Source organism: Coregonus clupeaformis, chromosome 20, assembly GCF_020615455.1.
Source record: "Coregonus clupeaformis isolate EN_2021a chromosome 20, ASM2061545v1, whole genome shotgun sequence".
Taxonomy (NCBI): Eukaryota; Metazoa; Chordata; class Actinopteri; order Salmoniformes; family Salmonidae; genus Coregonus; species Coregonus clupeaformis.
Genome location: NC_059211.1, coordinates 64,868,390 through 64,892,767, shown reverse-complemented (window position 1 = coordinate 64,892,767; position 24,378 = coordinate 64,868,390). Strand labels below are relative to the sequence as shown.

General features: G+C 45.6%; 1 protein-coding gene across 1 annotated transcript in view; it reads right to left on the bottom strand.

Annotated features, from left to right (window-relative positions):
• Positions 1-243: 243 nt before the first annotated feature.
• pde8a (phosphodiesterase 8A) overlaps positions 244-24,378 on the bottom strand; it is a 141,898-nt gene continuing 117,763 nt past the window's right edge. Inside the window, exons 15-22 of the mRNA XM_041857617.2 lie at positions 20,442-20,490; positions 20,188-20,320; positions 16,730-16,928; positions 11,714-11,931; positions 11,169-11,301; positions 5,455-5,619; positions 5,036-5,165; positions 244-1,427 (exon numbers count right to left, since the gene is read on the bottom strand). Coding sequence (XP_041713551.2) covers positions 1,321-1,427; positions 5,036-5,165; positions 5,455-5,619; positions 11,169-11,301; positions 11,714-11,931; positions 16,730-16,928; positions 20,188-20,320; positions 20,442-20,490 — 1,134 coding nt within the window. The 3' untranslated portion in view covers positions 244-1,320. The remainder of the gene's footprint in view (positions 1,428-5,035; positions 5,166-5,454; positions 5,620-11,168; positions 11,302-11,713; positions 11,932-16,729; positions 16,929-20,187; positions 20,321-20,441; positions 20,491-24,378) is intronic.

Below are 24,378 nucleotides of genomic sequence, written 5' to 3'. Positions count from 1 at the left end.
CTTAATTTTGTTCTAATTTATTCATCCTCGTCTTCATCTTCATCATCACAAAATAAAAAATACCAAATTGTCTATAATAATGACCTGGCTGTGTGACCAAGATGTCTGAATGTTTGTTTGTGTCTTTCACCAGTGGCCTGAGGACAGTTAGTTAGCTCCACCCACTGAACACCCCCAACCCCACCCACCCGTATGTCTCTGGATACCTCCCAAATGGCACCCTATTCCCTTTACAGTGCACTACTTTTGACCAGGGCCTATAGGGTACTAGTCCACTACTTTTGACTAGGGTTCTGGTCTAAAGTAGTGCGCTATAAAGGGAATCGGGTGGCATATGGAACATACTTTCAGTGTGTTTAGGACGGCCTCGTGTCCCATCCCATCGCTACAGGTCCTCTAGTGGACTACGTGTTTCTGCAGGACAAACAAACAAAGGAAATACAGCTAGAAGACATAGTAAAGGGTGGTGGAGGTGTAGTTCAGTCTGGTGGCCACTGGGGGGCGATAGAGGGTAGTGCGGTCTGACGTGGATTTGACACCGGGCCGTCCCAAATGGCACCCTATTCTCTATAAAGTGCACTTCTTATGAGCAGAGCCCGATAGACTCTTTTATCCTAAAAGTAGTGCACTATATAGGGAATAGGGTGCCATTTGGGACGAAAACTGTGTAATGTGAACTCTCCATCAGCCGATCCTCAAAAACAGTTTCTCATTGGAGGTGCCAGAGACTTGAAACCACCTGACATCTCAATATTCAGTTTGTTTGTGTGTTTCTTTTCTCTGTAGCTTCTACCAACAGCAAACCAGCAGTCAGTCTGCAGAGAGACGGCAACATCATCAGCCTCTGACTGACAGAGAGAGAGAGAGAGAGAGAGAGAGAGAGGCAGGGGGAACCCGTGTGTGTGAGAGTATTAGGGGGATGGTACATCCATCACCAGGTTGGCTGGGAGAAGAACCGTCCCTCACACAGCCTCACTGGCAGCAGTAGGCGCATACAGTCAAGCCCATCATTCACTGGTAGTTTATAAGGACTCTGAGGCTCCGCGTGTCTGTCCGTCGTCCATCCTCAGCTGGCGAGGTTTACGTATGAAGCAAGAGCCTGGTGTTGCTGCAGCTTGTCCGTCCGTCCGTCTGTCCGTCCGTCTGTGTTGTCTCTGTTGGACGGACATGTGGACGCTTGGTGGCGTGCTACACAGAAGCAGGAGAGTGAAGGCTTGGTAGCCCTGGACGGAGCTGGGCTGACAGGGAGAGAGAGGAGATGAGGAGGACAGGAACCAGGGAGGGGCCCGGGGCCCGGCGTCGACCCAAGACAGGGTGCTCCTACTCTGGGGGAGGACGCAGGCTGTGCAGCTTCCGCTCGTCCAGGCCTTTCCAGTACTTGAAGTTGTTGTCCAGGTGCTGCATGAGGTTGGGAAGGTCTGCGAACGCTGGGGACAAAATATAATTGATTGATTAATTAATTAATTAATTATTAATTATTGACAGATTGATTTAGGACAGGTTAAAATGAGGATGTTCAGTCTGTACAGTCAGTACCATACAGATGTACTGACTATGTCGCTCTGGACAACAGCAGTCTGCTAAATGACCAATATGTAAAAGGTAAAAACATACAGGGTAGCACATGACGGTATCTAGCAAAGAACAGGTTTAAGAGTCAAGTTATTCAGCATTAAATAATGACCCAGAAAGAATGTGACAGCCTATAGGCCAACAGATGACTGGGCCTATTGTGGAATAAACAGGTGACTGTGTTCTATACTGTAGACTATGTAGCTATCCTGTAGACTATGTAGCTGTACTGTAGACTATGTAGCTATACTGTAGACTATGTAGCTGTACTGTAGACTATGTAGCTGTACTGTAGACTATGTAGCTATCCTGTAGACTATGTAGCTGTACTGTAGACTATGTAGCTGTACTGTAGACTATGTAGCTATACTGTAGACTATGTAGCTATCCTGTAGACTATGTAGCTGTACTGTAGACTATGTAGCTGTACTGTAGACTATGTAGCTGTACTGTAGACTATGTAGCTGTACTGTAGACTATGTAGCTATCCTGTAGACTATGTAGCTGTACTGTAGACTATGTAGCTATACTGTAGACTATGTAGCTGTACTGTAGACTATGTAGCTGTACTGTAGACTATGTAGCTGTACTGTAGACTATGTAGCTGTACTGTAGACTATGTAGCTGTACTGTAGACTATGTAGCTATCCTGTAGACTATGTAGCTGTACTGTAGACTATGTAGCTATCCTGTAGACTATGTAGCTGTACTGTAGACTATGTAGCTATCCTGTAGACTATGTAGCTATACTGTAGACTATGTAGCTGTACTGTAGACTATGTAGCTGTACTGTAGACTATGTAGCTATCCTGTAGACTATGTAGCTGTACTGTAGACTATGTAGCTATACTGTAGACTATGTAGCTGTACTGTAGACTATGTAGCTATCCTGTAGACTATGTAGCTATCCTGTAGACTATGTAGCTGTACTGTAGACTATGTAGCTGTACTGTAGACTATGTAGCTATCCTGTAGACTATGTAGCTATCCTGTAGACTATGTAGCTGTACTGTAGACTATGTAGCTATCCTGTAGACTATGTAGCTGTACTGTAGACTATGTAGCTATCCTGTAGACTATGTAGCTATCCTGTAGACTATGTAGCTGTACTGTAGACTATGTAGCTATACTGTAGACTATGTAGCTGTACTGTAGACTATGTAGCTGTACTGTAGACTATGTAGCTGTACTGTAGACTATGTAGCTATCCTGTAGACTATGTAGCTGTACTGTAGACTATGTAGCTATCCTGTAGACTATGTAGCTATCCTGTAGACTATGTAGCTGTACTGTAGACTATGTAGCTGTACTGTAGACTATGTAGCTGTACTGTAGACTATGTAGCTGTACTGTAGACTATGTAGCTATCCTGTAGACTATGTAGCTATACTGTAGACTATGTAGCTGTACTGTAGACTATGTAGCTATCCTGTAGACTATGTAGCTGTACTGTAGACTATGTAGCTGTACTGTAGACTATGTAGCTATCCTGTAGACTATGTAGCTATACTGTAGACTATGTAGCTGTACTGTAGACTATGTAGCTGTACTGTAGACTATGTAGCTATCCTGTAGACTATGTAGCTATCCTGTAGACTATGTAGCTGTACTGTAGACTATGTAGCTGTACTGTAGACTATGTAGCTGTAGACTATGTAGCTGTACTGTAGACTATGTAGCTGTACTGTAGACTATGTAGCTGTACTGTAGACTATGTAGCTGTACTGTAGACTATGTAGCTGTACTGTAGACTATGTAGCTGTACTGTAGACTATGTAGCTATCGTGGTAGACTATGTAGCTGTACTGTAGACGATGTAGCTGTACTGTAGACTATGTAGCTGTACTGTAGACTATAGACTATGTAGCTATCCTGTAGACTATGTAGCTATCCTGTAGACTATGTAGCTGTACTGTAGACTATGTAGCTGTACTGTAGACTATGTAGCTATCCTGTAGACTATGTAGCTATCCTGTAGACTATGTAGCTGTACTGTAGACTATGTAGCTGTACTGTAGACTATGTAGCTTACTAACTATGTAGCTGTACTGTAGACTATGTAGCTGTACTGTAGACTATGTAGCTGTACTGTAGACTATGTAGCTATCGTGGTAGACTATGTAGCTGTACTGTAGACTATGTAGCTATCCTGTAGACTATGTAGCTGTACTGTAGACTATGTAGCTGTACTGTAGACTATGTAGCTGTACTGTAGACTATGTAGCTATCCTGTAGACTATGTAGCTGTACTGTAGACTATGTAGCTATACTGTAGACTATGTAGCTGTACTGTAGACTATGTAGCTGTACTGTAGACTATGTAGCTATCCTGTAGACTATGTAGCTGTACTGTAGACTATGTAGCTGTACTGTAGACTATGTAGCTGTACTGTAGACTATGTAGCTGTACTGTAGACTATGTAGCTGTACTGTAGACTATGTAGCTGTACTGTAGACTATGTAGCTATCCTGTAGACTATGTAGCTGTACTGTAGACTATGTAGCTATCCTGTAGACTATGTAGCTATCCTGTAGACTATGTAGCTGTACTGTAGACTATGTAAGCTGTACTGTAGACTATGTAGCTGTACTGTAGACTATGTAGCTATCCTGTAGACTATGTAGCTGTACTGTAGACTATGTAGCTATCCTGTAGACTATGTAGCTGTACTGTAGACTATGTAGCTGTACTGTAGACTATGTAGCTATCGTGGTAGACTATGTAGCTGTACTGTAGACTATGTAGCTGTACTGTAGACTATGTAGCTATCCTGTAGACTATGTAGCTGTACTGTAGACTATGTAGCTGTACTGTAGACTATGTAGCTATCCTGTAGACTATGTAGCTGTACTGTAGACTATGTAGCTATACTGTAGACTATGTAGCTGTACTGTAGACTATGTAGCTGTACTGTAGACTATGTAGCTGTACTGTAGACTATGTAGCTATACTGTAGACTATGTAGCTATCCTGTGTAGACAATAGATGGGAAAACTGGCGGCTGGCGGTTTTGTAGGCCTGCGGACCAATTTCCCAAAACATTATTTGTTTTATTATTTTCAGAACTCAGTCGGGGTCTCAACCTGCTTAGAATACACAAGGTGCAATTTGGTTTCGCATCAGCAGTTTTTCTCTTGTTATGTCAGTCAGTGACAGTCACTTACCCATGTCAGCGAAAACATTATAGATTGGTAAAATCAGTCTAGCCAGTCTTAAGGTCTAAGGGAAGGTTGCTCATGATGCGAGCGACTTTGCCCCACAACACTGACTGTGTTAGCTGCTGAGCTGAAGCTTAGGCATTAGATTCAGGGAGCTAACTAGTCTTCAAGTCCCCTGTTACATGGAGCAGATAGGGTCATAGTATAGCAGTTAACAGTTATTACCGTCCCAAGCATCGAAACACCGTTAGCCCGTTGAGCTGAAGCCTAGACCTTAGATCAGGTAGCTAACGTAAGTCCTTACCATCCCAGGCGTCGAACATGTCTGTAATAAAGTAGTCTATGAAGGAGATCTGGGACTTGGGAATGCTGCAGGTGTTCCTGTCAAACACAGGCATGACCACTGGCAGGCTCTGTCTCTTCTCCTCGTCAGTCTGAAACAAACACACACACACACACACACACACACAGTGTTTAGCGCACAGACACACACACACAAACGCACACACAGTGTCTTTACTGAGTGTGTACCAATATTTCCTGGCTGGTACAGTACATCTAATCAAAACAATCAATGAATGCTGCTCCAGTCTGCTATGTGTTTCACATTCCACATCGGCTAACTGCTGAATCCCCAAAGGTACGCTGTTCTACGGTTTCTATTAGCATTCCAAACCGCAGCATCATGTTTCCCTCATCTCCCCTCTCACTACTGTCCTGTACCTGTGCAAAGTATTCTTCTGAGATGCGCCCCGCCCATTCTATACACAGCTCCAGCGGTCGGCACGGATTGGAGATGTCGGCACACTTGATCAGCATGCGCTTGACAAGGATCCGGTTGTCTGGGGACGTTAGGATGCCTTTGACAGACTCCTCGTCACCGATTCCCTAAGGAGAGGTCACACACACACACACACACACACACACACACACACAGGTACGCACGGGCGCAGACACACACGCAGACACACATTCAGAAAGGCTCAGACACACACATGCAAACACACAAACAGAGAAAGGCAGACAGTGTTTTAGTTTGATTGCTAACTGTGTTAGACAGCGTTTTAGTTTGACTGCTAACTGTGTTAGACAGTTTGTTTGATTGCTAACTGTGTTAAACATAGTTTTAGTTTGATTGCTAACTGTGTTAGACATGGTGTTCCTTTGATTGCTAACTGTGTTAGTGTTTTAGTTTGATTGCTAACTGTGTTACAGTTAGCAATCAAACTAAAACTCTGTCTAACACAGTTAGCAATCAAACTAAAACGCTGTCTAACACAGTTAGCAATCAAACTAACACTGTAACACAGTTAGCAATCAAAGGAAACTGTGTTAGACAAAGTTTGATTGTGAACTGTGTTAGTCAGAGTTTTAGTTTGATTACTAACTGTGTTTGACAAAGTTAGTTTGATTGCAAACTGTTAGTCAGAGTTTTAAAGAACACAACCATCTGGCTAGGTGGGGAGGAGAGAGAGCTTAAAGAACACAACCATCTGGCTAGGTGGGGAGGAGAGAGAGCTTAAAGAACCCAACCATCTGGCTAGGTGGGGAGGAGAGAGAGCTTAAAGAACACAACCATCTGGCTAGGTGGGGAGGAGAGAGAGCTTAAAGAACACAACCATCTGGCTAGGTGGGGAGGAGAGAGAGCTTAAAGAACACAACCATCTGGCTAGGTGGGGAGGAGAGAGAGCTTAAAGAACACAACCATCTGGCTAGGTGGGGAGGAGAGAGAGCTTAAAGAACACAACCATCTGGCTAGGTGGGGAGGAGAGAGAGCTTAAAGAACACAACCATCTGGCTAGGTGGGGAGGAGAGAGAGCTTAAAGAACACAACCATCTGGCTAGGTGGGGAGGAGAGAGAGCTTAAAGAACACAACCATCTGGCTAGGTGGGGAGGAGAGAGAGCTTAAAGAACACAACCATCTGGTTAGGTGGGGAGGAGAGAGAGCTTAAAGAACACAACCATCTGGCTAGGTGGGGAGGAGAGAGAGCTTAAAGAACACAACCATCTGGCTAGGTGGGGAGGAGAGAGAGCTTAAAGAACCCAACCATCTGGCTAGGTGGGGAGGAGAGAGAGCTTAAAGAACACAACCATCTGGCTAGGTGGGGAGGAGAGAGAGCTTAAAGAACCCAACCATCTGGTTAGGTGGGGAGGAGAGAGAGCTTAAAGAACACAACCATCTGGCTAGGTGGGGAGGAGAGAGAGCTTAAAGAACCCAACCATCTGGCTAGGTGGGGAGGAGAGAGAGCTTAAAGAACACAACCATCTGGTTAGGTGGGGAGGAGAGAGAGCTTAAAGAACCCAACCATCTGGCTAGGTGGGGAGGAGAGAGAGCTTAAAGAACACAACCATCTGGCTAGGTGGGGAGGAGAGAGAGCTTAAAGAACCCAACCATCTGGTTAGGTGGGGAGGAGAGAGAGCTTAAAGAACCCAACCATCTGGCTAGGTGGGGAGGAGAGAGAGCTTAAAGAACACAACCATCTGGCTAGGTGGGGAGGAGAGAGAGCTTAAAGAACCCAACCATCTGGCTAGGTGGGGAGGAGAGAGAGCTTAAAGAACACAACCATCTGGCTAGGTGGGGAGGAGAGAGAGCTTAAAGAACCCAACCATCTGGCTAGGTGGGGAGGAGAGAGAGCTTAAAGAACACAACCATCTGGCTAGGTGGGGAGGAGAGAGAGCTTAAAGAACCCAACCATCTGGCTAGGTGGGGAGGAGAGAGAGCTTAAAGAACCCAACCATCTGGCTAGGTGGGGAGGAGAGAGAGCTTAAAGAACACAACCATCTGGCTAGGTGGGGAGGAGAGAGAGCTTAAAGAACCCAACCATCTGGCTAGGTGGGGAGGAGAGAGAGCTTAAAGAACCCAACCATCTGGCTAGGTGGGGAGGAGAGAGAGCTTAAAGAACACAACCATCTGGCTAGGTGGGGAGGAGAGAGAGCTTAAAGAACCCAACCATCTGGCTAGGTGGGGAGGAGAGAGAGCTTAAAGAACACAACCATCTGGCTAGGTGGGGAGGAGAGAGAGCTTAAAGAACACAACCATCTGGCTAGGTGGGGAGGAGAGAGAGCTTAAAGAACACAACCATCTGGCTAGGTGGGGAGGAGAGAGAGCTTAAAGAACACAACCATCTGGCTAGGTGGGGAGGAGAGAGAGCTTAACGAACACAACCATCTGGCTAGGTGGGGAGGAGAGAGAGCTTAAAGAACACAACCATCTGGCTAGGTGGGGAGGAGAGAGAGCTTAAAGAACACAACCATCTGGCTAGGTGGGGAGGAGAGAGAGCTTAAAGAACCCAACCATCTGGCTAGGTGGGGAGGAGAGAGAGCTTAAAGAACCCAACCATCTGGCTAGGTGGGGGAGGAGAGAGAGCTTAAAGAACCCAACCATCTGGCTAGGTGGGGAGGAGAGAGAGCTTAAAGAACACAACCATCTGGCTAGGTGGGGAGGAGAGAGAGCTTAAAGAACACAACCATCTGGCTAGGTGGGGAGGAGAGAGAGCTTAAAGAACACAACCATCTGGCTAGGTGGGGAGGAGAGAGAGCTTAAAGAACACAACCATCTGGCTAGGTGGGGAGGAGAGAGAGCTTAAAGAACCCAACCATCTGGCTAGGTGGGGAGGAGAGAGAGCTTAAAGAACACAACCATCTGGCTAGGTGGGGAGGAGAGAGAGCTTAAAGAACCCAACCATCTGGCTAGGTGGGGAGGAGAGAGAGCTTAAAGAACCCAACCATCTGGCTAGGTGGGGAGGAGAGAGAGCTTAAAGAACACAACCATCTGGCTAGGTGGGGAGGAGAGAGAGCTTAAAGAACCCAACCATCTGGCTAGGTGGGGAGGAGAGAGAGCTTAAAGAACCCAACCATCTGGCTAGGTGGGGAGGAGAGAGAGCTTAAAGAACACAACCATCTGGCTAGGTGGGGAGGAGAGAGAGCTTAAAGAACCCAACCATCTGGCTAGGTGGGGAGGAGAGAGAGCTTAAAGAACACAACCATCTGGCTAGGTGGGGAGGAGAGAGAGCTTAAAGAACACAACCATCTGGCTAGGTGGGGAGGAGAGAGAGCTTAAAGAACACAACCATCTGGCTAGGTGGGGAGGAGAGAGAGCTTAAAGAACACAACCATCTGGCTAGGTGGGGAGGAGAGAGAGCTTAACGAACACAACCATCTGGCTAGGTGGGGAGGAGAGAGAGCTTAAAGAACACAACCATCTGGCTAGGTGGGGAGGAGAGAGAGCTTAAAGAACACAACCATCTGGCTAGGTGGGGGAGGAGAGAGAGCTTAAAGAACCCAACCATCTGGCTAGGTGGGGAGGAGAGAGAGCTTAAAGAACCCAACCATCTGGCTAGGTGGGGAGGAGAGAGAGCTTAAAGAACCCAACCATCTGGCTAGGTGGGGAGGAGAGAGAGCTTAAAGAACACAACCATCTGGCTAGGTGGGGAGGAGAGAGAGCTTAAAGAACACAACCATCTGGCTAGGTGGGGAGGAGAGAGAGCTTAAAGAACACAACCATCTGGCTAGGTGGGGAGGAGAGAGAGCTTAAAGAACACAACCATCTGGCTAGGTGGGGAGGAGAGAGAGCTTAAAGAACCCAACCATCTGGCTAGGTGGGGAGGAGAGAGAGCTTAAAGAACCCAACCATCTGGCTAGGTGGGGAGGAGAGAGAGCTTAAAGAACCCAACCATCTGGCTAGGTGGGGAGGAGAGAGAGCTTAAAGAACCCAACCATCTGGCTAGGTGGGGAGGAGAGAGAGCTTAAAGAACCCAACCATCTGGCTAGGTGGGGAGGAGAGAGAGCTTAAAGAACCCAACCATCTGGCTAGGTGGGGAGGAGAGAGAGCTTAAAGAACACAACCATCTGGCTAGGTGGGGAGGAGAGAGAGCTTAAAGAACACAACCATCTGGCTAGGTGGGGAGGAGAGAGAGCTTAAAGAACACAACCATCTGGCTAGGTGGGGAGGAGAGAGAGCTTAAAGAACACAACCATCTGGCTAGGTGGGGAGGAGAGAGAGCTTAAAGAACCCAACCATCTGGCTAGGTGGGGAGGAGAGAGAGCTTAAAGAACACAACCATCTGGCTAGGTGGGGAGGAGAGAGAGCTTAAAGAACCCAACCATCTGGCTAGGTGGGGAGGAGAGAGAGCTTAAAGAACACAACCGGCACTGCTGTCAGAGTTGTTTTGTCTTACAGTTGTGCTGAATACATGTAATAGAGAGAAGATTCGAATGATTACTTCTACAAAGGAGGAAAGATTATATTTTAGTTTGTGAACTCACAGTAGATTTAAGAGTTTCAACAGTTTTCACAGACTAATAGTGCTGTGAATATTATCCAATAGGCCTGGTTGTTTCAATCCCAGACCATGACTAAGCCTAGTCCTGGACTCAAACATAGCTTGTAGTCCAGCAGTAGGTAAATCCTGGTTGTGTGTGAAATCAGCCCACATAGTGTCAAATCAGTTCTTTTTCCAGGCAGAAGAATCTCCTATGATTTTCCTAAAAAGGGCCTGTGTGATAGAGTAGAATGGCTGTGCTGTGCATTCCACACCACCGTGAGAAAGATGGAACCAGACTGTAAGATTCTCTCTCCACGCTAATCTGTCTGTGGCCAGGTGGCTACTCTAGGCTACGCTAGCAGGCTACACTAGGAGGCTAGGCTAAGCTAGCAGGCTAAACTACGAGGCTAGGTCAGGAGGCTACGCTAGCAGGCTACACTAGGAGGCTAGGCTAAGCTAGCAGGCTAAACTACGAGGCTAGGTCAGGAGGCTACGCTAGCAGGCTACACTAGGAGGCTAGGCTAAGCTAGCAGGCTAAACTACGAGGCTAGGTCAGGAGGCTACGCTAGCAGGCTACACTAGGAGGCTAGGCTAAGCTAGCAGGCTAAACTACGAGGCTAGGTCAGGAGGCTACGCTAGCAGGCTACACTAGGAGGCTAGGCTAAGCTAGCAGGCTAAACTACGAGGCTAGGTCAGGAGGCTACGCTAGCAGGCTACACTAGGAGGCTAGGCTATGATATGCTAGCAGGCTACACTGTATGGAAGGCTACATTAGGAAGCTAGGCCAGGAGGCTACACTAACTCCCTTCAACCTGCATCACAGTTGGCTAACTTTTAGCTGAAAGGCTCCACTGGAAGGCTAGGCTACGTTAGAAGGCGACGTTAGGCCACACAGGCTAGGCAATGACTCCCTTCAACTCTTCTCTTTCTAACCTGCATCCTGTTAGCTAACGGTTGGCTGTGATGCAGAATGATGTCTAAAACAGACCGATTGTATTTTCTAGATTGTTCCATGACTGGACACAGCTCCACTACTGTATGGCTGCAATACTCTGGTCTAACCCATGAACAGGTTCCTGCTGGCATCATGTTTAACCACACAGCCTATCAAACTGACTTTATGCTTCTTTTTCTACCCTCTTCTCTCTTTCTGGTTCTGTCGTTCATCTCACCCCGTTCTCCTCCAGCGCGGCCAGCGGCTTGTTGATGCTGTTGACGAACTTGTTGACGTGCTCAAAGTGTTTTGTCATCTCTGTGGCTAGCACCATGTCTATGATGGCCTGACGCAGGGTACGGTACTCATTCCTACAGAGAGAGAGAGAGAAAGAGAGAGAGAGAGAGAGAGAGAAAGAGAGCGAGAGAAAGAAAGAAGCAGTGGAGGAGAGAGAGGAAGGGGGGGGCAGGGAGAAGGGGGAAGAACAGAGAGAGAGAGACACGTTCACACAAAAACATGGGTAAATAAATGTGCTGAAAGCCCCTCTGGACAGTTCTAGCCTTCTGACTGTAGTGACAGAGGAGAGGGATGAATGGAGTGATTATCTACCCTCCCCCCTTTCCGAGGGAGAGCAGTGCATGAGACACACTATTCTGGGACTCAAATCACATGACTGCCCTGCCTCTCTGTCACACACACACACACACACACACACACACACACACACACACACACACAGTAGTACACGGACAGACAGATGGACCAAACAGCCTCCCAGAATACCTCTCCATGTTCTTGAAGATGTTGCACTTGTCGTCCCGTGTGGTGATCTGGAAGGCAAGGGCAGCGTGGTGGCTCTCTAGCACGGCCGTGTCGTTGTACAGGATGGCCAGCTCACTTCCTGCATTACACAGGAAGCTGTTGGTGCGTCCCGGGTGATCCACGTCGTGTACCGTGGCTGCTATCAGAGCCGCCACCTCATCAATCTGGTCCAGACTTTGCTGTTAAGGGGAAGAAGAACGGCTAGTTTTTTTATTCATATATATATAATATTACTGGAATAATTAGCGACAGGGGGATTCGAACTAGCGACCTTTTGGTTACTGGCCCAACGCACTAACCGCTAGGCCACCTGCCACCCTCTTAAGTATATTAATATAATATATACCATGGAATTACCGTTACCATTATAATTTTTAGTATGTGATACTTGCAGGAACTGAACCCACAACCTTGGTGTTGCTAGTGGCATGATCTTACTAACTGAACCACTGATTGAATAGGGGCCTTCTTAATCATGTACACTACCGGTCAAAAAGTTTTACAACACCTACTCATACTTTGCTAATGCAACTTATTTCTATGTGAAAACTGAAATGGTCTCTTCATTCCTTTTCCATTTTAGTAGACGCTCTTATCCAGAGCACCGTACAGTGGTGAGTGCATACATTTACATACTTTTCCGTACTGGTCCCCCGTGGGAATCGAACGTACAACCCTAGCATTGCAAGCACCATGCTCTACCAACTGAGCCACATCATCATAAACCACTTGGTGTCTCAATGTACTCACTTACTGTATTGTGCATTGTTTTTCTTCATGGTGATGTCAAGTCTAAAAGGTACAAACCTAGATGACCAGCCTATGTACAATACAGTCATGTACATTTACATTAAGTGGTTTGTAAGGATGGTCAATTAATACTGCACAAAAAGTGGTTGTTTTCCATGTTATTTGATCAAGAACATTTTCAAATTTGATGTGGATCTTTTGGGTCTTTGCCCATAATTTTGCACCTTTTGATGGAAATGTTTGAGGACAGGGTTTTGTTCTTTCTGGATCCCATTAGAATGACAATCACAGAGAAAAGGGGACAGGGCCACAACTCTTACAGAAAGGGACAGGGCCACAACTCTTACAGAAAGGGACAGGGCCACAACTCTTACAGAAAGGGACAGGTCAACAACTCTTACAGAAAGGGACAGGTCAACAACTCTTACAGAAAGGGACAGGGCAACAACTCTTACAGAAAGGGACAGGGCAACAACTCTTACAGAAAGGGACAGGGCAACAACTCTTACAGAAAGGGACAGGTCAACAACTCTTACAGAAAGGGACAGGGCAACAACTCTTACAGAAAGGGACAGGGCAACAACTCTTACAGAAAGGGACAGGGCAACAACTCTTACAGAAAGGGACAGGTCAACAACTCTTACAGAAAGGGACAGGGCAACAACTCTTACAGAAAGGGACAGGTCAACAACTCTTACAGAAAGGGACAGGGCAACAACTCTTACAGAAAGGGACAGGGCAACAACTCTTACAGAAAGGGACAGGGCCACAACTCTTACAGAAAGGGACAGGGCAACAACTCTTACAGAAAGGGACAGGGCAACAACTCTTACAGAAAGGGACAGGGCAACAACTCTTACAGAAAGGGACAGGGCAACAACTAGTACAGAAAGGGACAGGGCAACAACTCTTACAGAAAGGGACAGGGCAACAACTCTTACAGAAAGGGACAGGGCAACAACTAGTACAGAAAGGGACAGGGCAACAACTCTTACAGAAAGGGACAGGGCAACAACTAGTACAGAAAGGGACAGGGCAACAACTAGTACAGAAAGGGACAGGGCAACAACTCTTACAGAAAGGGACAGGGCAACAACTCTTACAGAAAGGGACAGGGCAACAACTCTTACAGAAAGGGACAGGGCAACAACTAGTACAGAAAGGGACAGGGCAACAACTAGTACAGAAAGGGACAGGTCAACAACTCTTACAGAAAGGGACAGGGCAACAACTCTTACAGAAAGGGACAGGGCAACAACTCTTACAGAAAGGGACAGGGCAACAACTCTTACAGAAAGGGACAGGGCAACAACTAGTACAGAAAGGGACAGGGCAACAACTCTTACAGAAAGGGACAGGGCAACAACTCTTACAGAAAGGGACAGGGCAACAACTAGTACAGAAAGGGACAGGGCAACAACTCTTACAGAAAGGGACAGGGCAACAACTAGTACAGAAAGGGACAGGGCAACAACTAGTACAGAAAGGGACAGGGCAACAACTCTTACAGAAAGGGACAGGGCAACAACTCTTACAGAAAGGGACAGGGCAACAACTAGTACAGAAAGGGAAAGGGCAACAACTCTTACAGAAAGGGACAGGGCAACAACTCCTACAGAAAGGGACAGGGCAACAACTCTTACAGAAAGGGACAGGGCAACAACTCTTACAGAAAGGGACAGGGCAACAACTCCTACAGAAAGGGACAGGGCAACAACTCTTACAGAAAGGGACAGGGCAACAACTCGTACAGAAAGGGACAGGGCAACAACTCTTACAGAAAGGGACAGGGCAACAACTCTTACAGAAAGGGACAGGGCAACAACTAGTACAGAAAGGGACAGGGCAACAACTCTTACAGAAAGGGACAGGGCAACAACTAGTACAGAAAGGGACAGGGCAACAACTCTTACAGAAAGGGACAGGGCAACAACTCTTACAGAAAGGGACAGGGCAACAACTCGTACAGAAAGGGACAGGGCAACAACTCTTACAGAAAGGGACAGGGCAACAACTCTTACAGAAAGGGACAGGGCAACAACTCTTACAGAAAGGGACAGGGCAACAACTCTTACAGAAAGGGACAGGGCAACAACTCGTACAGAAAGGGACAGGGCAACAACTCTTACAGAAAGGGACAGGGCAACAACTCTTACAGAAAGGGACAGGGCAACAACTCCTACAGAAAGGGACAGGGCAACAACTCTTACAGAAAGGGACAGGGCAACAACTCGTACAGAAAGGGACAGGGCAACAACTCTTACAGAAAGGGACAGGGCAACAACTCTTACAGAAAGGAACAGGGCAACAACTCTTACAGAAAGGGACAGGGCAACAACTCTTACAGAAAGGGACAGGGCAACAACTCCTACAGAAAGGGACAGGGCAACAACTAGTACAGAAAGGGACAGGGCAACAACTCTTACAGAAAGGGACAGGGCAACAACTAGTACAGAAAGGGACAGGGCAACAACTCTTACAGAAAGGGACAGGGCAACAACTAGTACAGAAAGGGACAGGGCAACAACTCCTACAGAAAGGGACAGGACAACAACTCTTACAGAAAGGGACAGGGCAACAACTAGTACAGAAAGGGACAGGGCAACAACTCTTACAGAAAGGGACAGGGCAACAACTCTTACAGAAAGGGACAGGGCAACAACTCCTACAGAAAGGGACAGGACAACAACTAGTACAGAAAGGGACAGGGCAACAACTCCTACAGAAAGGGACAGGGCAACAACTAGTACAGAAAGGGACAGGGCAACAACTAGTACAGAAAGGGACAGGGCAACAACTCCTACAGAAAGGGACAGGGCAACAACTCCTACAGAAAGGGACAGGACAACAACTAGTACAGAAAGGGACAGGGCAACAACTCCTACAGAAAGGGACAGGGCAACAACTAGTACAGAAAGGGACAGGGCAACAACTCTTACAGAAAGGGACAGGGCAACAACTCTTACAGAAAGGGACAGGACAACAACTAGTACAGAAAGGGACAGGGCAACAACTCCTACAGAAAGGGACAGGGCAACAACTCTTACAGAAAGGGACAGGGCAACAACTCTTACAGAAAGGGACAGGACAACAACTAGTACAGAAAGGGACAGGGCAACAACTCTTACAATTCCAACTATTGAATCCTGCAAGATACTGATCTGAATTATACAACTGCCTTTTTGCCAAAGTGGAGATGATGAAAAACATGTTTTGCCCTCCAGACGTCTATATCGGTCTGATAATGCTAGTAAAGGCCCAGTGCACTACTTTTTTTATTTTATTCATATTTTATTTATATTCTGATTTTTCAGGGGGTGGTGCAGCACCTCTACTTCCTGTGGCTTTGAACATTCATGCAAACACTCAAAACAGACACACACACTTACACAGGTACAGACACACACACTTACACAGGTCCAGACACACACACACTCCTAACATGATTAATCTAGTGACATGTAGTTCCATGTTAGAGAGTACAGGAGTCAAAGACTTTAGGATTATGATATTACCCACTGGGCACAGACAGCAGTCAGTTCAACGTGTAGTTCTGATTTACATTTGGTTGAGTTGTCAACTAATGTGAATTCAACAAAAAGGTTGCAAGTTGGGTAAGAAAATAAGAAAATCCCTTACGTTGATGACTTTATGCAAATCCAAACAGTTTTCCACGTTAATTCAACGTCGTCACATGTAATTTTTTTTGTTGAAATTAGGTGGAATCAACGTTTATTCAACCAGTTTTTGCCCAGTGGGTAGGGTTGATTCCAGGAATCTTCTAACTGGAATTTCTAGGAAAACTTGGACATTTTGGGAAAGCTACCGGCATTGTGCAACTCTAATTAGGACTAGGATTAAGCCATGCTAGTGATTTGAGGAATGTCAGCCCAGGATTGACTCATTGCTGTGTGCTGATTTAATTCAATGCATGTTTGTTACAAATGTTTTACTTCTGCTGTCTTGGAACAGGTCAAACAGATTACCTGTATAAATGAGGGGCACACATACATACAAACAAACAAACAAAACAAACAAGACAAAAACAAACAAATGACAAAACAAACAGAGAAAACAAACAAACAAGACAAAACAAACAGAGAAAACAAACAAGACAAAACAAACAGAGAAAACAAACAAACAAGACAAAACAAACAGAGAAAACAAACAAACAAACAAGACAAAACTGTCTGACCCAGTGGCGACCATCTTGGACGGCCATCTTACCTTGACCCTCTCCTTGCAGAGGAAGTATGCGGTAGCGTGCAGGACATCGGCAGCATGTGAGGAGTTGTGGTAGGAGTTGGTGGAGTGGTAGTTAGCCTCGATCCCCTGCAGCCAGGAGCGGAGAGCGGACTCGGGACAGCTCAGGAACTCACACACCCCGAACCGAGAGAAGATCTTCAGGCCCAGATAGGTCAGAGGCCTGGGAGGAGAGAATTACCAGACCTCATGAAGGTTAGGGCTAACAGCATGGAGGAGTTAAATACCACAGAGTTAAGTACCGTACACTGTGTAACCACATCTCTTCTGCCATAACACAGTTTCCCAATCCAATCCCTCTACATTTACATTTTAGTCATTTAGCAGACGCTCTTATCCAGAGCGACTTACAGTTAGTGAGTGCATACATTATTTTTTTATTTTTCATACTGGCCCCCCGTGGGAATCGAACCCACAACCCTGGCGTTGCAAACGCCATGCTCTACCAACTGAGCTACATCCCTGCCGGCCATTCCCTCCCCTACCCTGGACGACGCTGGGCCAATTGTGCGCCGCCCTATGGGTCTCCCGGTCACGGCCGGCTACGACAGAGCCTGGATTCGAACCAGGATCTCTAGTGACACAGATAGCACTGCAATGCAGTGCCTTAGACCACTGCGCCACTCGGGAGAACACTCAACAGGTAGGTTACATCACACAATATGACTGATATTCATGGAGTGTGTCTCAGATGGCACCCTATTCCCTATATAGTGCACTACTTTTCACCAGGGCCCATATGGGTGATTCCTCACGAAACCCGCCAAAATAAAACATGATTTGGGGGATTTTCACATAATGTAATCCCATAGAATGGTCCTTTGAAGGAAGGATTGTTGGCATATATTTGATATTTGCATCTTAAAGACATGTTCTGGTAGTTTGGCGACTAAGAATGTATTTGATAAACCTGCCGCTTTGGGCTGGATGTGTCAATTTGTAGTTCATACATGCATAATCTATGAGCAGAATTAATCTTACCTCAATTAGCTACGAAATCCCTAGTTTGAAAATGACTGTTTCTTGAAGCTGCCTTGCGCCATTTTCCCTACATTTCCCCCCACGTGGGCCAGCCCCCTAGCAATTCGAGTTCTAGCCAATGAGCTTCAGCCCCTCGCATTTGAGCTTACCGGAGAATCTCTTTAAAGCATAATTGAGAAATAATGAATTTATGTTTTAATATTTTGTGACATTTTGGCCTTATACAGGCCTCCTTTAAAACTCCATAATGTTTAATCTGTAGATGAAACAAAACAAATATTGGTGTCATAAAACTTCACCGCTTGCTCTGTAACGTGAGTAGGAATTAGATTTCTGCAACTTAAATGAATACAGAAAAATATAAACATGAATATAGAAAATATACCGTTTTAGAATTTGGCAAATTTTTCAATGTATTGTTGAACAAGAACATAATATACTCTACGGGCATATCAAAGTTCCATAGTGGGATCTCTGCTACTGTTAGAGTTATGATTTGTTAGCATTACCAACAGAGTGAATGTGAAAATGGATTCTAAAATGACCAGCCCTCTGCTGGTGATTTGCAGGACGTGCCATGATACAAGTAAAAGGAGGGCTGTGATTGGTTACATTGCCTACTATGCCAATTTCTATGTATAAAATGGGCCATAACTTTAAAACTAGCAGAGATCCCACTCAGGAACTTTGATATGCCCGTAGAGTATATTATCTTCAACAATATATTGAAAAATTTGGCAAATTAAAAACATATTCATGTTTATATTTGTCAATATTCATAAATTAATGTAAGAAAATTGTTATTGAAATCAAAATACTATTCATATTACAGAGCAAGAGATAAAGGTTCATATGACACCAATGTTTGCTTTGTACCTACAGATGAAACATCATCAAGTCTTAAAGGAGGCCTGGGTAAAGCCACAATGTCACAAATATTCCAACTTCAATTCATTATTTCTCAAATATGCTTTTAGATACAAATGCCAAATATATGTCAATAATCATTCCTCCAAATGAACATGCTATGGATAAAATTAAGTGAAAATCCCCCAAATCATGGTATTTATTTGTCCTGGTTTCGTAAGGAATCACCCATTTGGCTCTGGTTAAAAGTAGTGCACTATACAGGGAATATGGTCCCATTTAGGACACAAACATTAGCTCTCGAGTCTGTGTACAGTACTGAAACAGATAGAGTTTTAGGAGCTCTGTATTTCTGTAGCTCTGGCCCTCTCTAAACCAAACCACAGTAGAGATGTATGTTGTAAACTCCCCTCACCGTTTCAGGCAGGCAGTCTCCAGGTCGAACATGTTATTACAGTGTTAAAATCTCCCCTCACCGTTTCAGGCAGGCAGTCTCCAGGTTGAAGCTGTTATTACAGTGTTAAAATCTCCCCTCACCGTTTCAGGCCGGCAGTCTCCAGGTTGAAGCTGTTATTACAGTGTTAAAATCTCCCCTCACCGTTTCAGGCAGGCAGTCTCCAGGTTGAAGCTGTTATTACAGTGTTAAAATCTCCCCTCACCGTTTCAGGCAGGCAGTCTCCAGGTTGAAGCTGTTATTACAGTGTTAAAATCTCCCCTCACCGTTTCAGGCCGGCAGTCTCCAGGTTGAAGCTGTTATTACAGTGTTAAAATCTCCCCTCACCGTTTCAGGCAGGCAGTCTCCAGGTTGAAGCTGTTATTACAGTGTTAAAATCTCCCCTCACCGTTTCAGCCAGGCAGTCTCCAGGTTGAAGCTGTTATTACAGTGTTAAAATCTCCCCTCACCGTTTCAGGCAGGCAGTCTCCAGGTTGAAGCTGTTATTACAGTGTTAAAATCTCCCCTCACCGTTTCAGCCAGGCAGTCTCCAGGTTGAAGCTGTTATTACAGTGTTAAAATCTCCCCTCACCGTTTCAGCCAGGCAGTCTCCAGGTTGAAGCTGTTATTACAGTGTTAAAATCTCCCCTCACCGTTTCAGGCAGGCAGTCTCCAGGTTGAAGGTGTTATTACATTGTTAAAATCTCCCCTCACCGTTTCAGGCAGCCAGTCTCCAGGTTGAAGCTGTTATTACAGTGTTAAAATCTCCCCTCACCGTTTCAGCCAGGCAGTCTCCAGGTTGAAGATGTTATTACAGTGTTAAAATCTCCCCTCACCGTTTCAGGCAGGCAGTCTCCAGGTTGAAGCTGTTATTACAGTGTTAAAATCTCCCCTCACCGTTTCAGGCAGGCAGTCTCCAGGTTGAAGGTGTTATTACATTGTTAAAATCTCCCCTCACCGTTTCAGGCAGCCAGTCTCCAGGTTGAAGCTGTTATTACAGTGTTAAAATCTCCCCTCACCGTTTCAGCCAGGCAGTCTCCAGGTTGAAGATGTTATTACAGTGTTAAAATCTCCCCTCACCGTTTCAGGCAGGCAGGCTCCAGGTTGAAGCTGTTATTACAGTGTTAAAATCTCCCCTCACCGTTTCAGGCAGGCAGTCTCCAGGTCGAAGATGTCAAAGTCCCAGGAGTCTTCATTCTCCATCGTCTGGGCAACGCGAGGAGGGATGTCATTCAACGACAGGGGCATGGCTAGGTGACTCGGGAGGTGGGGCTCTGAGAGGGAGGAGGGTGGGGGGGATGAGAGAGACAAATCAAAATGGAGCTTTACGTGATCATCTTCATCTTCATCATCATCATCTTCATCACTATGCCAGGAGAACAATACTGTACGTACGCTTGGTAGCAAAGATGTATTCGTTTCCTGACAATCTGCGCAAGCCATCCTGTGAAGGAATAAGAGAGAGAGAGAGAGAGAGAGGAAAATATAAAAATATCTAACATAATAATTACATTAGTCAATAGTTTCAGAATTCTGGAGCAAACACTGTCTGTCAAATCAAATGAATATCATCAATGTCATTCAACTCCTACGCCCAATCCATAACCATGTATCACTTTAATAGATGTTTCCTCATCCTTCTTCTGTTATGATGCAAGTGTTTGGGAGGCACAGACAGACATGTAGAGTTAGAACTAACCCCCTTGTTCCTCTACCAGACAGACATGTAGAGTTAGAACTAACCCCCTTGTTCCTCTACCAGACAGACATGTAGAGTTAGAACTAACCCCCTTGTTCCTCTACCAGACAGACATGTAGAGTTAGAACTAACCCCCTTGTTCCTCTACCAGACAGACATGTAGAGTTAGAACTAACCCCCTTGTTCCTCTACCAGACAGACATGTAGAGTTAGAACTAACCCCCTTGTTCCTCTACCAGACATACATGTAATGAGTTAGAACTAACCCCATTGTTCCTCTACCAGACATACATGTAATGAGTTACATTTTACATTACATTTTAGTCATTTAGCAGACGCTCTTATCCAGAGCGACTTACAATACATGTGAATACATATATATTTTTTAATACTGGCCCCCCATGGGAATCGAACCCACAACCCTGGCGTTGCAAACGCCATGCTCTATCAACTGAGCTACAACCCTGCCTGCCATTCCCTCCCCTACCCTGGACGACGCTGGGCCAATTGTGCGCCGCCCATGAGTCTCCCGGTCGCGGCCGGCTGCGACAGAGCCTGGATTCGAACCAGGATCTCTAGTGGCACAGTTAGCACTGCGATGCAGTGCCTTAGACCACTGCGCCACTCAGGAGCACGACATGTGGTCCTCTGTAGCTCAGCTGGTAGAGCACGGCGCTTGTAACGCCAAGGTAGTGGGTTCGATCCCCGGGACCACCCATACACAAAAAAAAAAAATGTATGCACGCATGACTGTAAGTCGCTTTGGATAAAAGCGTCTGCTAAATGGCATATTATTATATTATAGGAGTATAGAGTTAGAACTAACCCCCTTGTTCCTCTACCAGACAGACATGTAGAGTTAGAACTAACCCCATTGTTCCTCTACCAGACAGACATGTAGAGTTAGAACTAACCCCCTTGTTCCTCTACCAGACAGACATGTAATGAGTTAGAACTAACCCCATTGTTCCACTACCAGACAGACATGTAGAGTTAGAACTAACCCCCTTGTTCCTCTACCAGACAGACATGTAGAGTTAGAACTAACCCCCTTGTTCCTCTACCAGACAGACATGTAGAGTTAGAACTAACCCCCTTGTTCCTCTACCAGACAGACATGTAATGAGTTAGAACTAACCCCCCTTGTTCCTCTACCAGACAGACATGTAGAGTTAGAACTAACCCCCCTTGTTCCTCTACCAGACAGACATGTAGAGTTAGAACTAACCCCCATTGTTCCTCTACCAGACAGACATGTAGAGTTAGAACTAACCCCCTTGTTCCTCTACCAGACAGACATGTAGAGTTAGAACTAACCCCCTTGTTCCTCTACCAGACAGACATGTAGAGTTAGAACTAACCCCCTTGTTCCTCTACCAGACAGACATGTAGAGTTAGAACTAACCCCCTTGTTCCTCTACCAGACAGACATGTAATGAGTTAGAACTAACCCCCTTGTTCCTCTACCAGACAGACATGTAATGAGTTAGAACTAACCCCATTGTTCCTCTACCAGACAGACATGTAGAGTTAGAACTAACCCCCTTGTTCCTCTACCAGACATACATGTAATGAGTTAGAACTAACCCCCTTGTGCCTCTACCAGACAGACATGTAGAGTTAGAACTAACCCCCTTGTTCCTCTACCAGACAGACATGTAGAGTTAGAACTAACCCCCTTGTTCCTCTACCAGACAGACATGTAATGAGTTAGAACTAACCCCCCTTGTGCCTCTACCAGACAGACATGTAGAGTTAGAACTAACCCCCTTGTTCCTCTACCAGACAGACATGTAGAGTTAGAACTAACCCCCTTGTTCCTCTACCAGACAGACATGTAGAGTTAGAACTAACCCCCTTGTTCCTCTACCAGACAGACAGGTAGAGTTAGAACTAACCCCCTTGTTCCTCTACCAGACAGACATGTAGAGTTAGAACTAACCCCCTTGTTCCTCTACCAGACAGACATGTAGAGTTAGAACTAACCCCCTTGTTCCTCTACCAGACAGACATATAGAGTTAGAACTAACCCCCTTGTGCCTCTACCAGACAGACATATAGAGTTAGAACTAACCCCCTTGTTCCTCTACCAGACAGACATGTAGAGTTAGAATTAACCCCCTTGTGCCTCTACCAGACAGACATATAGAGTTAGAACTAACCCCCTTGTTCCTCTACCAGACAGACATGTAGAGTTAGAATTAACCCCCTTGTTCCTCTACCAGACAGACATGTAGAGTTAGAACTAACCCCCTTGTTCCTCTACCATACATACATGTAATGAGTTAGAACTAACCCCCTTGTTCCTCTACCAGACCGACATGTAGAGTTAGAACTAACCCCCTTGTTCCTCTACCAGACAGACATGTAGAGTTAGAACTAACCCCCTTGTTCCTCTACTAGACAGACATGTAGAGTTAGAACTAACCCCCTTGTGCCTCTACCAGACAGACATATAGAATTAGAACTAACCCCCTTGTTCCTCTACCAGACAGACATGTAGAGTTAGAACTAACCCCCTTGTTCCTCTACCAGACAGACATGTAATGAGTTAAAACTAACCCCCTTGTTCCTCTACCAGACAGACATGTAGAGTTAGAACTAACCCCCTTGTTCCTCTACCAGACAGACATGTAGAGTTAGAACTAACCCCCTTGTTCCTCTACCAGACAGACATGTAGAGTTAGAACTAACCCCCTTGTTCCTCTACCAGACAGACATGTAGAGTTAGAACTAACCCCCTTGTTCCTCTACCAGACAGACATGTAGAGTTATAACTAACCCCCTTGTTCCTCTACCAGACAGACATGTAGAGTTAGAACTAACCCCCTTGTTCCTCTACCAGACAGACATATAGAGTTAGAACTAACCCCATTGTTCCTCTACCAGACAGACATGTAGAGTTAGAATTAACCCCCTTGTTCCTCTACCAGACAGACATGTAGAGTTAGAACTAACCCCCCTTGTTCCTCTACCAGACAGACATGTAGAGTTAGAACTAACCCCCCTTGTGCCTCTACCAGACAGACATATAGAATTAGAACTAACCCCCTTGTTCCTCTACCAGACAGACATGTAGAGTTAGAACTAACCCCCTTGTTCCTCTACCAGACAGACATGTAATGAGTTAAAACTAACCCCCTTGTTCCTCTACCAGACAGACATGTAGAGTTAGAACTAACCCCATTGTTCCTCTACCAGACAGACATGTAGAGTTAGAACTAACCCCCTTGTTCCTCTACCAGACAGACATGTAGAGTTAGAACTAACCCCATTGTTCCTCTACCAGACAGACATGTAGAGTTAGAATTAACCCCCTTGTTCCTCTACCAGACAGACATGTAGAGTTAGAACTAACCCCCTTGTTCCTCTACCAGACAGACATGTAGAGTTAGAACTAACCCCCTTGTTCCTCTACCATACATACATGTAATGAGTTAGAACTAACCCCCTTGTTCCTCTACCAGACAGACATGTAGAGTTAGAACTAACCCCCTTGTTCCTCTACCAGACAGACATGTAGAGTTAGAACTAACCCCCTTGTTCCTCTACTAGACAGAAATGTAGAGTTAGAACTAACCCCCTTGTGCCTCTACCAGACAGACATATAGAGTTAGAACTAACCCCCTTGTT